Source organism: Armigeres subalbatus, chromosome 2, assembly GCF_024139115.2.
Source record: "Armigeres subalbatus isolate Guangzhou_Male chromosome 2, GZ_Asu_2, whole genome shotgun sequence".
NCBI lineage: Eukaryota > Metazoa > Arthropoda > Insecta > Diptera > Culicidae > Armigeres > Armigeres subalbatus.
This window is the reverse complement of record NC_085140.1, coordinates 122,382,667-122,398,538: the sequence shown is the minus strand read 5'-3', so window position 1 is coordinate 122,398,538 and position 15,872 is coordinate 122,382,667. Positions and strand designations below refer to the sequence as shown.

At 42.7% G+C, this 15,872-nt stretch overlaps 1 protein-coding gene across 1 annotated transcript in view; it reads left to right on the top strand.

Annotated features, from left to right (window-relative positions):
- The first annotated feature begins 3,969 nt into the window (after window positions 1–3,969).
- Window positions 3,970–15,872, top strand: part of LOC134210769 (uncharacterized) — a 31,333-nt gene continuing 19,430 nt past the window's right edge. Inside the window, 13 exon segments of the mRNA XM_062687025.1 lie at window positions 3,970–4,074; window positions 4,341–4,455; window positions 4,699–4,852; window positions 4,986–5,011; window positions 5,013–5,078; window positions 5,080–5,174; window positions 13,232–13,305; window positions 13,308–13,456; window positions 13,458–13,558; window positions 13,875–14,131; window positions 14,201–14,356; window positions 14,359–14,413; window positions 14,803–15,189. Of these exon segments, the coding sequence (XP_062543009.1) occupies window positions 4,001–4,074; window positions 4,341–4,455; window positions 4,699–4,852; window positions 4,986–5,011; window positions 5,013–5,078; window positions 5,080–5,174; window positions 13,232–13,305; window positions 13,308–13,456; window positions 13,458–13,558; window positions 13,875–14,131; window positions 14,201–14,356; window positions 14,359–14,413; window positions 14,803–15,189 (1,709 nt within the window). The 5' untranslated portion in view covers window positions 3,970–4,000.

Here is a 15,872-nt window from a genome sequence, read left to right as displayed (position 1 = left end):
AGAAGTTACGTATTGCTTATTTTGATAGTGATAATGGGCACAAGAAGCTCCGCAATGTTGAAGAGGAATCTTCTTGTCGTTTTTTACTTTTTACATAATTTTTGCTTTTTTACGTTTCTACTGGAATGGTCTGTTTTAAACTTCCTTATTTATTCCTGAAGAGACGTGTCTCATGTCTCAACTATTGTTTATCATAAGAGCGAATGCGTCGTGCTCTGAGTGCACTACTTATATGCATTTTTAAATATTTACGCTCTCATCAACACTAATTAGAAAATAATTTTAATTTTGAAAATGTTGTTTATAAATCCTGGTGAAAAATAATTGCCTTCATTATTGTATATTAGAGTGATTCAAATTTTGACTTTTTCTTGCCCCTCTGGTGCTTAAACGATTGTTTTTGTTATTTTTATAGTCCCTCTCAAATTTCAAGTTGATTTGGATGTAATTTGATTGTGCACGTGCCATTTGAAGGTTGGTATGAAAATTACTATGAGAATTGCCACTTAAGGGGGTAGGATCATTTCGTGAAGCAGCCCGGAATCTATTTGAATATATTTAACGCTTCGCTATCATAGAACAGGTCCTAAGTTGAAAGTCAGTTGTTGTTGCGGAAGTAATCTGACTTTTGTGAGCAAAATTACAAGAAAACAAAAATGCTTCCATTATTGGTTATTGATTATTCTTTTACGTGTTACAGCTGAATTTCCCATAATTCAGTATTTCCCTAATAACTTTTAAGTTGTTATCAAATCGTTTTAGCAACAACGATTTATTATTTTCCCTTGTTAAATTTCCTATATTACTAACGTATTTATACATTTTAGAGCTTTAATGGGCAATGATGGGGAACGGTTTGTCGCTAAAAAGTTGCTGCTTTGTTAGTAATTTTCATACAAGCTTCAAATTGTTTGTGTGCTCTCAGCTTCAAATTACATCCAAATTAGGGTGGTGTAAATTTAGGATTTATTTATTATTAAAATAGTAAATGCCATCGTTTAAGTATAGGGGAGCAAAAGAGTCAAAATTTGAATCACTCTATTGTATATTCACTCAGGCCAAGTCAAAGTTCTTTCGGATGCCTGATACCTACAATATGTCTTTATTAAGGAGATTTTTGTGCTCCAAGGCACAAAATTCCTCTGTTAACTTTTTTCTGATAGGCCATTATTCTTGAAGTGTGGTTTAAGAAAGTTTTTTGCCTTATGCTATTCATTATAGGTTGTCACTGCTCCTGGATTTCATCTCACAGTCTGGATATTGGTCCCACGAAAATGTGCTACCGGAAAGGTATTTGGTTTGTTTATTATTTTGTGATTTTTTTCAGTAAAAGATACGCACGCAAGTTAGCAAAAAGAAGCGGACGAAATTGGTGCCAGTATTTCTTTCCTTCGCGATGAGATGAACATAAGGTCAGTGAGGCGGAAAATGGAACAGTTCCCTTTATTCGACTTCTGCTTGGTGACTAACAAACTCAAATTTTTCTAAATTGATATTGATTCGATAATCTTTTGTAAAAATTCTTAAGCTGGAAATATCGACCAAATTATTATTATGTTTACGGCTGCTTATTTGAGTGCCAATAAGCAAGAGATCAGCAAAATTTACGAACTGGAGCACTCTGCTGTCAAAATGAGCGTTGGTTAAAGAAAAAACGATATTGCCGAGCTAGTGAGTGCAAACGAAAGGAAAATTAACAAAAAAAAATAGTGAAAATTAGAGGCCTTGATAAGAGAAACGCGGATTGACATGAGCCGCCAATCGAACCGTCAAAAAACAGCAGCCAATCGAGCAAAAGAGACCTGTCATGCCAAAATATTAATTAAACAAATACTGAAAATGGCTAAATTTAATGAATAATTACTTATGAATGAACCAATTTTAAATTCATTTTTAATTTTGTTATCAATAATATATGCAAATCAATTTATAGATTCTGAAATGCAATTGTTTTGTTTGTTGGATCTTCTATTCTGTCATGTGGAGATGAACACATTAAATAGCGATATATAAAGTTTCTTCACCTGGATAAATCATTTCTTCCCTTTTCATGTGTTGTTCTTTTTGATGAAGAAGATTGGCTGCAAGTGTTGGCAGAGCTACATTTTCTATCCGCGTTTCTCTCTTATTAAGGCCCTAGTGAAAATCATCAAATAAAATGCAGAATAACAAACACGTGTCTCTCTGGCTCCTCGAAGCTAAAAATATGTTCAAGAATCAAGATAAATTTGTATTGAAAAAACATGATTGCAGGCTCCGTAACGCTTCATGTTAAATAAGCCTTTCAAATAAACGAAAAAAATATTGAAAACAAAAATATAATGCATACATCTACAAACCAAGTTTGATTTGATCCTGACACGGTAGAAGGAACCGTGTTCGAGAGCAAACTGTTCGTTGCGTTTACTCCGCAATGAGTGTGCATGGTGATATTGAGCGCTGAGAGATAGGTTTGAAAAGCCTCACAGTTCATCTCTGAATAAAAAATAACTCAAGTTTCACGTGAAGCTTATTAATTGACGACCCCAATGAGTACTATGCAACACCAAACATTTGTACTTCTTTCCACCACTTGGTAGCATTTTGGTACGTGGGAACCCATTGTTTGTAGTGTATGTGATAGTTACCAAATGACACACAACCCTTGTCATACACCCCCAATTTAGTTATTACGCTTATTCATAAAGTTCAAGCCTCATCTTGCTTAAAAGAAACTATTTCACCCCCTAAGCCATTGTGATAATACTGTATCAATAAAACTGGAAAGCTTTTTTATCCCTCATTTCAGTAGCACATACTGAATTTTGTAGTAACGCTTATTACACCTTATTTTTGTAAACCTAGTGTAACTTCATGAGAAATACTCCGATTTTGGATCTTAATGTACGAAAAGAAAGCACTTGACGAGTGCTAAGAGAATTCGAAATATTACTTTTTGTTTAGTATCAATAATACGACTATTTTCGTAGCGCGACACCATTTCAATTTCACTATTTTTAAAGTACAAATATCTCATGAAAACTAAAATTTTCCAGAAGCAATACAATGTGCACCTAAAAGGTCATTAAAACTGTATTTAATTACGTATTCACCAATACATTTGCACCCTGTAAATAGATGCGATGGAGCACATTTGTAAAAAATTCTGATTGATTGAGTATTTTTCATACTAAAAGTCTGCTACTTTAATTGGCTATTAAACAATGTTTCCAAATCATTTTTCAGTAAAATAAATATTTTTCTTGTAAATAATTCAATAGGGACACGGCAGGTATTTCCGTCCTTCGTCGGTAGGTGCTAAAACCAACGAAAGCAACGTACATTTGCTAGAACTCCACTATAGTAGAACGTTTCTCCTAACTCCTGAGCTTACGATTTAGTACGTATGAGTTTTACAAAAAACGTCTTTTTTATTGGTTTTCGAGACTATGACGAACAGACGAAAATACCTGCCGTGTCCCTATGTATGTTTTCGTGTCCTACAGATATTGGATCCATATTTTAGGTTTTAAATTTTGATCGCTTGGCGTAGAAGTGCGTGGATTGTGTCCTATGTTCGTTCAGTGAAATGGAAAACGGAACAGTTCACCTAATTGAATGTATGACAATTGGCATAAAATTACTCTTTATCGTAGGCTTTATTGATAATTACTGATAATCTGGTAAATAGTTTATCGACAGTTTATATACCAAACAATTCTCATAGACGTGTGAAATGGATTCACCGTCACGAATAAGAACAAATAAATAATGATTTATATCAATACTTAGGAAGCACTTCTGCTTGAATTCACTTCTGTTAGTCTGAACTGATTATAACCGGTGATATTTAGCAACGCTCTTGATCATATCGCGCAACATCATCAATGCTAATGAAAATGATGATGTCCATTAAATGATGGGTGGTGGGCGATGATGGAAAACAAGTCGCAGAAAAGTGAAAACGCCAAAATGTAGGCTCCCGTTTACAGTATTCAACAGTGAGGCAGTGCGAGTGAACATGTCGGAGCAGATCGAGCAGATGAGTTTACCTCCCGGATGGGATTGTAAATACGATGCCCGGACAGGCCGATAGTAAGTGCTAATTGGATCCATTGATGCATAATTGCGTGCGAGAAAGTTATTTGATATGTAGATTTTCCGAAATGTGTGAAATACGTCAACATATCGGAAAACATGAACTTGTAGTATGAGGAAAAACAATATGGCGGCCATTGTAGAATGATTAATATTTACATTCCATTACTGTTCTATACACACCCATGAGAGTTGAACATGCGATTGCATAACTTTAGGAGGCTAATAACCAAATTTTGAATTTTTTTTCGACCACGTTTCAGCTATTACGTGAATTTGTTCACAAAAACGACAACATGGGAGGATCCACGCGCCAGATTTCGCCAAATTCAGACGGGTGCCCCGCTGCACATCTCAAATGATAGCATCTCGGTTCAGGTACATCAATAATACTCCTGATTGTTTCGTTGTTGCGATTCCACTTTTTTCAGGGCTACAAGGAATCCCGCTAAGTGCTGCTAGTGCTGTTGTATATATTGAATTAATGTTGAACAAAAATCTATGTATATTCTTATCTTTCTCTCTCGTTCTATGCTATGTTCCTACCGTGTAATGTTGTACCACCAAAAATCCATTATGCCCCTACCCACTGCGGAAATCTGCGGCCCTGTAAAAATAAAGCCAGTGCATGGTTCTCCCTATCACGTGTACCCTTCAAGTAACTCGTTCTACCCAGCTCAACAAGCTTTCCAGAATCCACCCTCGGGTGTTCCCAGTTTAACAGCTAGTCCCAATTTAACCACCAAATTGCAGCAACAACAACATCCAATTGTAAGTATCCCGTTGTCCTACTTCTGATACTTCTAAAAATAGCTTTGTCTGACGGACCTACTTTCACCCAGTATTTCACTTGTGCAACCCTTTCGATATCACTAACCCCAAAACCCTTCTCACCCCTCGCAAAACAGGAGAGCTATCGCCAATGGTACGGTTCAGGCTCATTACATCGCCCCTGAATGGGGCTCGGTCGTCACGCTATGCAGGAGACATCCTTTTCCAACAAATGTCAGCGCAGCCGAGACTGATGCCACCGTTGCCAAAATTAACTCGATGTTCCCGACCGTCCCGGAAACCCACATCCGAATGCTGCTCAAAAAGTGAGTAATTTGCCCCTAATTAAATTCATCTTTTCTGTGCCACCACTCGGCAGTACACTGAAAACCTCAATACACTTCTTGCGAAGACAGATTCCGATCTACTTTGTTACTAACGCTTTTTGGAACAAGCTTTTTGCAAGCAGCAATAGAAACATACACAAAAAACATCACACTAACGACAAACACACTAACAAATGTTGATGCCCTCGAACGTGTAGCTCATGTAATAATCATTCAAAGCAGCGTGGATGTGGCTTGCGGATGCAATGTCTAGCACCTGTATGACGCTTCCTGTATCGCTTCCGGCCAGCAGCAGCAGCGTGTTTCGTGCTAAATTATGCCTTTCTTCCAATTCCATCTCTTTGTGTTTATTTTTGTTTCATCTTTGTGTAGGTACCACTTTACCATCACTTCCCTCTCTGATAACGCTTTTGCAACTCAACCCCATCTACCGCATCTACCACTACACACCATTTTATTTTTTTATTCTGGCTGACCACTTTCTCATTTTTTGCTTCAGCTCAAATGCTGGAGAATGTTGCTCAAGTAATAGTAGGTATATATCATGCCCATCTGTTGCTTTAATGGCTTTAATCAAACGAACCGCCGGCAGGATTCTACTTGTTATATTATGTGTAGGTATAGCCGTACGATAACGCACATATAAATAATACAGCATCTATGTAGGTAGTCACGACAGTCACCCCACAGACATGATTGAAAAATGATTGCTACTTATTCAAAGAATGATTGATCAAAACTCTTTTGAAACATCATAGCATGCCGGATGGCGTAGCCGTAAAATATATATCAAGAAAGTAGGTATTAATAAAGTCAGTCAAGCGAGACGTTTTATTTAAAGTAGAATATTTATTACCGTGGAGGTACCATATTCTGCGAATTCAAGAAAACTTTGAAACAAAATCGTTGCTATTAAGAAGCAATAATTATTTATGAATATCTTTATACAGGTATACCTCGATTATATGGACTTTTTCGATGCAAAAAAGTCCATATAATCGAATTTTTCATATAATCGAAGCAATTTTTTTTCTCGAAATTTGTGTTACACGATGAAATAAGTCTTAAAGTTTTTTTTTTAAATCGGAAAAGTGTCGCACGTTTGAAAAATTGGAATTGGCCTTATTTTAATAATAAATAATAATAATAATTTTAATTATTCAAAATCGGGCGAATGTTAGGTCAAGCTTGGAAACCAGCACTATTCGTCAAAAAGTATGGGTTCTTTGGGAAAGTTGTCCTAAAAAAATTGAAGAATCGATTGAGCGGATAAAAATTGTTGATGGGAAAGGTCAATTGTACAGTGCACCTACACCTGCTAAGTGGAATATTAAAGGATGAATTGTTATGGCTATTTTGAACTATGTTTTAAAACAGGGCTGTATTTTGCAACGGGTTTTAAAATTCAAAACGACGCACAGTGGCGGGCCCTCATAAAAATCCCGGACAAAACTTGAGATTGCATTCAAAATTTCTCAATTTCTCAAAATCTCTCATTACTCTTGATCCCATAGTCCGATCTGACCAATTTTCAATAGGAAACAATGGTAGAGTATCCTGCGTCGAATGCTTGTTGCGAGTAAATCGGTTGTGAAAAATGAGTAACATTTTTTTTGGGCGGGTGCGCACACACACACACACACACACACACACACACACACACACACACACACACACACGCACACGCAGCAGGGACTTTGTCCAAGGGCTTGACGACCCCTTCCCATAGCCTCTGCGAGTTAGACCGGGACCATCGTCCCTAACCCCTAATCCCAAGGCGTCAAGCGACCCGTGCCGAGGGGATGCATGGTCAGTAAGGTGAAATAATAAGCTAGGCATTTAACGGAGCCTGTGGGGGTACCTGGGCACCCTCCACAGTAATTGTCCCTTACCGCGTCATGCTGGGCTCTAGCGTGGTGGACCTCTTTGCCCGAGCAACTCGGCGGACCAAGATGGAAAACCAAGGCAATTCTTCAACTAGTGGTAGTAGGTGTAGGCGACAACCCCTTCGCAAGAGGTGGGTTGTTTAGGTCTCCGCCCAGGGAGGCCAGAGGCAATAGTCGGCAGCTCAGCGCGCAGCGCCAGCGTGGGTCACTTAACCTTCCTCTCGGCTAAAAAACGCCGGTAGAGGTTATTGAAGGCCCATGGCTCGTGGAGGCGATGACCCGCAAACGCGATGGGCTTTCGGCCTTCGAGGTGGCGGCGGAACAGCTGGACGCCATCATCGACTTTGCGTCATCGAAGCATAATATCAGTAAGGACCTCAAGAGGAGCTTGCAGAAACTTCGAAAGTCGATGTTGGATGCCAAGCTGGAAACGGCGGTCGGGACGGCCAAGTGCGAACCCGTGAAATCTGTGGAGTCGAGGTCTACCCAGACTGAGCCCTAGAATTCGCGGATTTGGGCAAGGTCGAATCGATTGAGGGCGTGCCAGCGAAGACGGTGGTGCCAAAGTCTACTCCAGACTGAGGCTCAAGTATTCGCGGGCACGTTGGGGGTGACTGCTCCAACGGAGCAGACACAAAAACGGGGGAGACAGTCTCCAGGGGATGAGCTCCCTGGGGGCCGCTCCAAAACGCGTAGTAACTACCCCGAACAAGGGTAGTGGGGCTGGGAAGCTGAACCCCGGCCAGGTACCTCCAAAACCGGGGGAGGAAGGACCTGGAGAGGTCCGTCCACCCAGGAAAGACGGTGGTAAGGGGTTACGGCAGGCTGAGAGCTCTCAGCCGCCCCAGACTAGGGAAATGGAGGGAGCGTACAAGAAAAAGTTGGATGTAAAATTAAAGGCTATTGAACACAAAAATATGAGTTCAAATATTTCCATGGCATATAATTTTCAGAATTTTTAACTGTGTACGCTAGACTGGTGCTTTAACCAACTAAGCTACGAAGGACCTCCGTCGGCCCTCACAACCTAGCGGCTACTGAACGAGCTCGAGATTCCCAGATTGGACGCATAGTCAAATCACTCGCAATCCATTTTTCAAGCCAATACTTTACACGTCCACATTAGAGGAGCGTGAGTATTTAGAATGTCTGGCGGCTATACTATTAATATAAATATTAAAAACCCAGAATCATCTACCTAGCGGTGATGGTGGCTTTCTCGTGTAAACAAGAAAACATATAGGAGTAACAAAAAAGCACATAAGAGTGGTCAAAGTTGCACTTTAGGGGAATAAATTCAGTTATTTCCATCAAATCACATTTATTTGCGTTCACTTGAATGCATTGCAGCAGGTTTTTCGGGGAAAATAGGGAAAGAACAATGTTTTTTAATAACTCCGGAAAGCAATTGAGCCAATATTCAAAATTAGTAAGACTTCCGCGTCGAATGGAAGCAAATCGGATCAGGCTAAGTACAAAAAAGTGAGTCTCACACTTTTTGTACACCCACACAAATACATACATATATACACACATACAGACATCACCTCTGTATCCTCGGGCTGCGAAATAGTGATTTGACATCTGGTAAGAAGCGACCTACACAGCTCTGGTCCTCACAAGTTCCAATCTCACGCTTCCACGGGTCTTCCGATGACAATCGACCGCCAGCTAAGGGTTTTGTACTTAGCTGGTAGTGCAGCCTGAGCACTGTTGTCCTTCTGACATCAGCTAGAGTGAGTGGGTGCGACCAAAGGGACCATCGTCCCTAACCCCTAATCCCAAGGCGTTAAGCGACCCGTGCCGAGGGGATGCATGGCCAGGGGAGTGAAATAATGAGCTAGGCCTTTAACGGAGCCTGTGTTAATCGAAGCATAATATCAGTAAGGACCTCAAGAGGAGCTTGCTGAAACTTCGAAAGTCGATGTTGGACGCCAAGCTGGAGAGGGCGGTCGGGACGGCCAAGTGTAAACCCGTGAAATCCGTGGAGTCGAGGTCTACCCAGACTGAGGCCCAAGGATTCGCGGACTCGGGCAAGATCGAATCGACCGAGGGCGTGCCAGCGAAGACGGTGGTACCAAAGTCTACCCAGACTGAGGCTCAAGTATTTGCGGGTACGTCGGGGGTGACTGCTCCAACGGAGCAGACACGAAAACGGGGGAGACAGTCTCCAGGGGATGAGCTTCCTGGGGGCCGCTCCAAAACGCGGAGGGTTACTACTCCGAACAAGGGTAGTGGGGCTGGGAAGCTGAACCCCGGCCAGGTACCTCCAAAACCGAGGGAGGAAGGACCTGGAAAGATCCGTCCACCCCGGAAAGACGGTGGTTAGGGTTAACGGCAGGCTGAGAGCTCTCAGCCGCACCAGACCAGAGAAATAAAGGGAGATGACGCCTCCTGGACCCTGGTCAAGAACAAGAGAAAACCGAAGACGTCAAGTGCCGAAAAGAAGGCCCAGGTGAATGAGGGTAGCAAGAAGTCTAGGGTAGACGCCAATCGCTCCAGGGGCGATGCCCTAGTCATCACGGCGGACGAGGCTAAGTACTCGGACGTCTTGAAGGCGATGAGGAGTGACGTCAAGCTCGGTGAACTCGGCACCGACGTACGTCGAATAAGACGTACTCGGATAGGCGAGATGATCCTCGAGCTAGAAGCGGGGCGTCTCTGCAAAAGGGCGCCGCCTACAAGAAGTTGGCGGAGGAAGTCCTAGGCGGGACGGTCAAGGTGAGGGCACTCACGACGGAGGTGAATCTCGGAGTCGAAGTCGAAGAGCTCGTCACGGCACTGCGGCGACAGTGTGAAGTGGAGACGCCCACCGCATCCGTTCAGCTACGGTAAGGTCCGGCAGGGACGCAGGTAGCATTGGTTCGGCTATCTGCAGCGGACACCTCCAAGGTGTCCAGCATCAAGGTGGGATGGTCGGTATGCCCTGTGGACATATACGAGCAACCCGAAGTTGTGCCTGGAACCGGGGCACAAGCAATGGGATTTCAAAGGCCCTGACAGAAGCAATCTCTGCCGACGCTGCGGATTGGAGGGACATAAGGCACAATGCTGCACGAACCCTCCCAATTGTTTGATTTGTTCCTGCAAAGCTGTGAACAGCAAGCACCCCATGGGGGGCTCGATGTGCTCGGCGTTTAAGCGTGCTGCAAAATCACAGTGCAGGTAACGCAGCTGGCTTGCTCGGCCTCGCCCGAGTGTTTGGTGTGCGCAGGTTTAGAGGAAACGGCGGGAACACGTGTTGTTCGTGTGCTCACGTTTCGCAGTATCGCGTGACCACATGTTTGCCACATGTGGTCTGGACACTACCCCGGACAACCTAGTTCGGAGGATGTGTAAAGATGAAGTTGGCTGGAACGCCGTTTTATCGGCAATCGTCCAAATCGTCTCGGAGCTACACGGAAGTTGGCGCGTGGACTCAAGGATGGCTAGTTCAGACGCAAACAAGAGGTGGACTAAGGGTTCGGAGTCGGCTTCATGGGTCATACCGGTGGTCATGCCCTGTGGTCGAACTCGATCCTTTTATCGAACAAGTTGCCGCGCGAAGAACAACATGGTATCGTTGCTTTTGCGGCGTCGGTCAACCGGGCGGTTTCCGAGCCCGAGGACGGAAAGGGGTCCTCGTCATGGCTGATGTAGGCGTAGGCACCGCGTCGGCAAGCCCCTCTGTGTGTTGGCGAACAGACCCTATCGCAGAGAGGTCAATTTGGGGAGCACGCATCATCATTCTTGATACCAGTTGTGCAGAGGGAAGCAGCGGCGACGTCTACCCTTCCCACCTTCCGAGGACACAGGGCGTGGTAAGGCCACCTGGAAAGCCGGCAATGCGCTGGCACGATACCATGGTGTTCTTCTAAAAAAGCGAATCACGATGTTCGATGCTGCAAGGACACGCAGTTAACCTCGAGGGTGCGTCGTGCACTGGCCCCTTTGAAACATTACTTTCTGGTTGTACCGAAGGGAACATGGGCTTGGCGGCAATGGAAACGGTTTAGCGGGACGAGGATGTAGTCCTGCCTCCCTCGTTTGCTGTTGGAGGTGGTCCCCAACCCAGCACTTCCTAAACAACCCTGTTGAGCAGATTCATCCTCCATTGCTTAGGAAGAAAAAAAAAGACATCACCTCAATTCGGAGTCTGTCTGTCTCTTTCCGTCCTTCTAAAAATTGTGATTGTGAAATACCACAAACACACCTTCAAAAAATACGGATTTATGTAATGGTTTGATGCCAATCTTTGTTCCCCCTTAATATTGTGCCTTGCAACAAAACGACAACTTTCATGATAATTTTCCAACGCTCTCATAGATGTGTAAAATTTATTCGCAGTACAAATAGCACGTGCTATCAAAGCATTCACCGCCAGAATCCACCACATGGCGATCAAATCTTGAAAATTATCAAAGAAACATTCATTCTTGAGGTATGTTTTTTGCTGGCGTCTATCCGATTTTTTTATGAGAGGTAAAATATATTTGAATTCATATGCTACTAGTCGACCCGGCAGACGTTGTCCTGCGTAGTAGGCGAAAATTCACATGTGATTTTCCATACACATCCTAATTTCAGTTTTTTACGATTTGCACAACCTTACGCGTAATTTTATCATGAGGAAATATCATATAAACCCGTCGGAAACGGTAACGAACATATCTGCTGAAGAAATGAAGAAAATCCATCCAGCCGTTTTCGAGTTATGCGGATACGAACACAGACCATTTCATTTTTATATATATAGATAAAGACCTCTGAAGTGATAAATATGCTTAAGTGTTCGTAATATGAGTCAAAACGGTAAAATATGGGATCATTGTGAAAATGGTCCTTCAATAAGTTAAAGAACTAACTGAGCCAATAAAACATGAGAATATTTTTGACGGGAAAGGCCAATTGATAATGAACAACGGTATTGAGACATAAACCACTCTCAATCACAACAAGCCATGAAAATAAGTAGAGTCAAATACGAGACACTGAAGACGGCCTTAATACAGGTTAGGGCAGAATACATAATATATATAATATGTATTACATATCTGTGGAGATAACAACGTGGTGGAATTAAATGTAATACGTCGTCTTCTGACAGGTGAAGACATTACACTGAAAAAGCCTAATAATTTTCTCAAGAAAACAAGTTTATAGAAAATTGGTCTTCTTCTTCTTCTTCTATGGCTTTGTATTCCGCCATTGCATGGGTTTGTATCTTGTGTGGCAAGTACAATGGATACACTATGCCCAGGGAGTCCAGAATGTTTCTCACCCGAAACCATCCCAGACCGGACCAAGAATCGAACTCGCCATCTCCGGATTGGCAATCCTAGGACAAGGCCAGCAAGGCTGACAGGAGACCCCACATACCAAACTGAATTCAAAACTGAAAACTGGTGTAAGCGCAAAAACAGTATCGGAAAAGCTCCTTCACCGGCAAGCTATGATAAAACGCGTTTATTTGCTGTTAGCATAATGTTTTCGCATAACTGTATAAAACAAGTTGAAACCCGCAACGCTGGTTATCACCTTTTCGTAGTAAAATTTATCATGGTCACATTGCCAACTTCAGGTAAATTTTGGTCCAATACCATTCCTCATTTCCAACACTGTAATTAATTATCAGAAAGATGTTAGAGGGTTGATGGCACATCGTCAACTAAGTACTAGGTACATCAACAATTTCTTCCCATATTCTAGTTAGGTACGATGTTGATGGCTGCTGTCGGGAGCAGTTATCCATAAAATGTGGTCTTTAATTTTGTTCCAGAATTATGCAAAACCATTGATATGCATATAAGTTGTATTATTCATTAACGTGCCCATCATGACATATTTGTTATAAACACATTATTTATCATTTTCCACACAAAGTTCACACACTTATAACACAACAAGACAATCTATTACTGTTTGCAAACACGTCATTGAATACTGTCTAGCGACCCTCAACAACTCCGCTATTCCAAGTATTTCTAACGATTTCTAACACAAAAGTATATTTTTATCGCACGCTGCATTTCCGATTTACGAATTGTCCTGTCAAACCGAAAACGCGTCGCGCTGTTAAATCGTTCCAAATACTACCATCGCCGCAATACTACCACCGCTTTCTTTCGTGTATGTGTGCTCTTTAAAACTGTTGAAAACAACTACCCAAAGATACTACAATCGCGAAGCGGTCGTCATAAGCGCCCTGCAGGTGGAGAAGCACCTGTTGACCACCCTGGGTCCCTACTGACCCCACCGCTACCCCAGCGCCACTTCCACAACACGGCCATGGGGGTGGTTTCGGCCTTCCAGATGACCCCGGTGCTCAGCGGCCGCAGCGAGGTTTCCACCTCTCGCACCGCTAGTCCGATCCCGCGACCGGCCAGCTGTGCTGCAGTGGAGCTACTACGGCTACTACCACGGATCGCCTCGCAGCAACGGATTCGACATCCGGCACAACTCGCCCAAGCCGCATTCATCGCCCAAGATGAGACTGAGGTTGTTTCTCTTCTTTCCCTGTTCTCTGAGAGGGATTTTATAAATGTTGTTACTTCTCCAAACTGTAGATTGCTTTTATCTGGTTTCGTTTAATTTTTTTTCGTCAAGACACCATTTGTGAGTGTGTTTACTCGTCGTAGACGTTGAATTATTTTGACTTTATTATATCATTTTTCATACTTTTCTATTTTTACCGTTTTACGCTAATTTGCATGATTCATCTGAATCTCATTTTGATTTTTTTGTCCCAAAAGCTAAACATACATCGTTTTCAAAAATTGATTATTAAATTTTACTATCTGTTTATTATCTTTAGATACCTGAAGAGTTTCTTCCCGAAAGCAGACGAAGATCTGATTTTGGATGTGTTGGCCAATGCTGATAACAACGTGCAAACGGCTTCGCAACAGTTGATCAAGTTGGGCTACGAGAAGCGCGATCAATCGGCTAATCAACGCTCGTCGCGCAAAGGTTCCGAAAAAGACGGTCAATCACAGTCGGGTGCGGATGCCAAACGGGCGGAGTCTCAAACGCCTACTGCCAAACCAAAGTCTCATGATGAGAAAAAGAAAAGTTAGTTGCAATCAAGGGGGATGAAATTTGGAATCGTTTGTAAATATCTAATTCTGCTTTCTTTAACAGTCAAGGCTCGTCTCCAAACCAAATATAAAGACATTGCCGAGCGGATCATTTTAATGGCACTGGAGAGCGTTGACTATTCGGAGGACCGTGCCAAACAAATTCTTAATATCGTAATCCAAGAAGATAAGGAGAAAAAGAAGAGCGTCAAAATCGATGCTCCCACAAACCGGACGAAGATAAAGAGAATGCCCAAGCAGGTAGCTCCACGCCAAGGTAAGTTGTCGTGAGTTAAATGTGCTTTGTGATAACTCTAAAACGACAAAAGGGAAAAATCTACACAAACCATCTACTCGAAAACGCTTCAGAGGCACTAGAGAACTCCACATAGAAATGCATGTTAGTGTTTTGTTACTGACAACTATCTAAACATGAAAAGCCTATCAGAGACGTTATCAATTCATGATGATTCCTACATAGAGATAATTTTAAGTTCTGCTGTTTGTGTTCAAAATTCTTCTCTTCATTCTTTTCTTTTTATCGTTTTAATTCGAAAAAAAAATCTCACCCACATGTCACCACGTGCTAATTCACATGATTGTCAAACATCGAATCGACTCAACCAATGTGTGTATGTGTGCGTGCTCGGCCCATTGCAACAATAGCCGCAACAACAGTACTTCCTCGAACCACGTGCGTACCCCCAAGAAATCTGGCGACGAACATCCGAAACCGCCGTCAGAGACCGAGAACGGTGGCACCGATCTGGAACCGAGCGCGGCCGAGAACGAAAACGCCACACCGGATGCTTCCATTGAAATTACCACTTCCACCACCAATTCCACTGCAATCATTAACGATTCACCACAATCACCACTCTCGCAGCAACTTAGTGGCACCACCAACACCGTCAATGGCAACAATCAACCACAAGCAGTCACCACCGGAAGCACCGATTTGAACAATAACAGTAGCAATAGCGCAGCAGCATCCGCTTCCACTCCCGCAAATAGGCAGCCAAACCGCGCTAGAGCCAAGGCCGATCATGCAAAGTATGGTTTTCTATGTTGTGTGGAATGTTTATTTCTACCCGGATTTGCGTTTTCAAAAACCGTTTATTGCACTTTCACTATTATGTTTTTTTTCCTTCTCCATGTCTCAGCATTTATCGATTTTTTTTTTGTTTTTCCCTTGTGATAAACTAAATGGGAAAATTAAGGAATTGCTTTATTCAGGTATGCACACATTAAGCCAACTTTCTTAGGGGGTTTAAAAATGTGGGTTCTTCGGGAAAGTTTACCATAGTAAGTCAAAGAATTGACTGAGAGAATAAAACGAGATAACATTTTCAACGGCTTGACGATTGACTAATGATATGCTATACCCACGGCCGGATTTAGGGGGGGGGGGCTGTTGGTGCCGTGGCCCCGGGCCCCCACAAATATTATGTACCTTTCCAGAGGTGAACCAGTCAAGAGCTGAAAGCCTCTTTAATAAAGAAAAAAAAAATCTTATGTACCAAAACCAACCTTTTTCGTACATTTTGGGGCCCCCACAAGCTGTCGGCCCCGGGGCCCCCTTCCGGCTAAATCCGGCCCTGGCTATACCTCTACTTGATCAGTGCAGTTGCTGATGAAGAATGTGTTAGCCGCCAGACAATTTAAATACTCACGCTTACTCTAATGTGAACGTGTTGGAAGTGTTGGATTGGGAAAAGTAGCTATTCAGTAGGCCG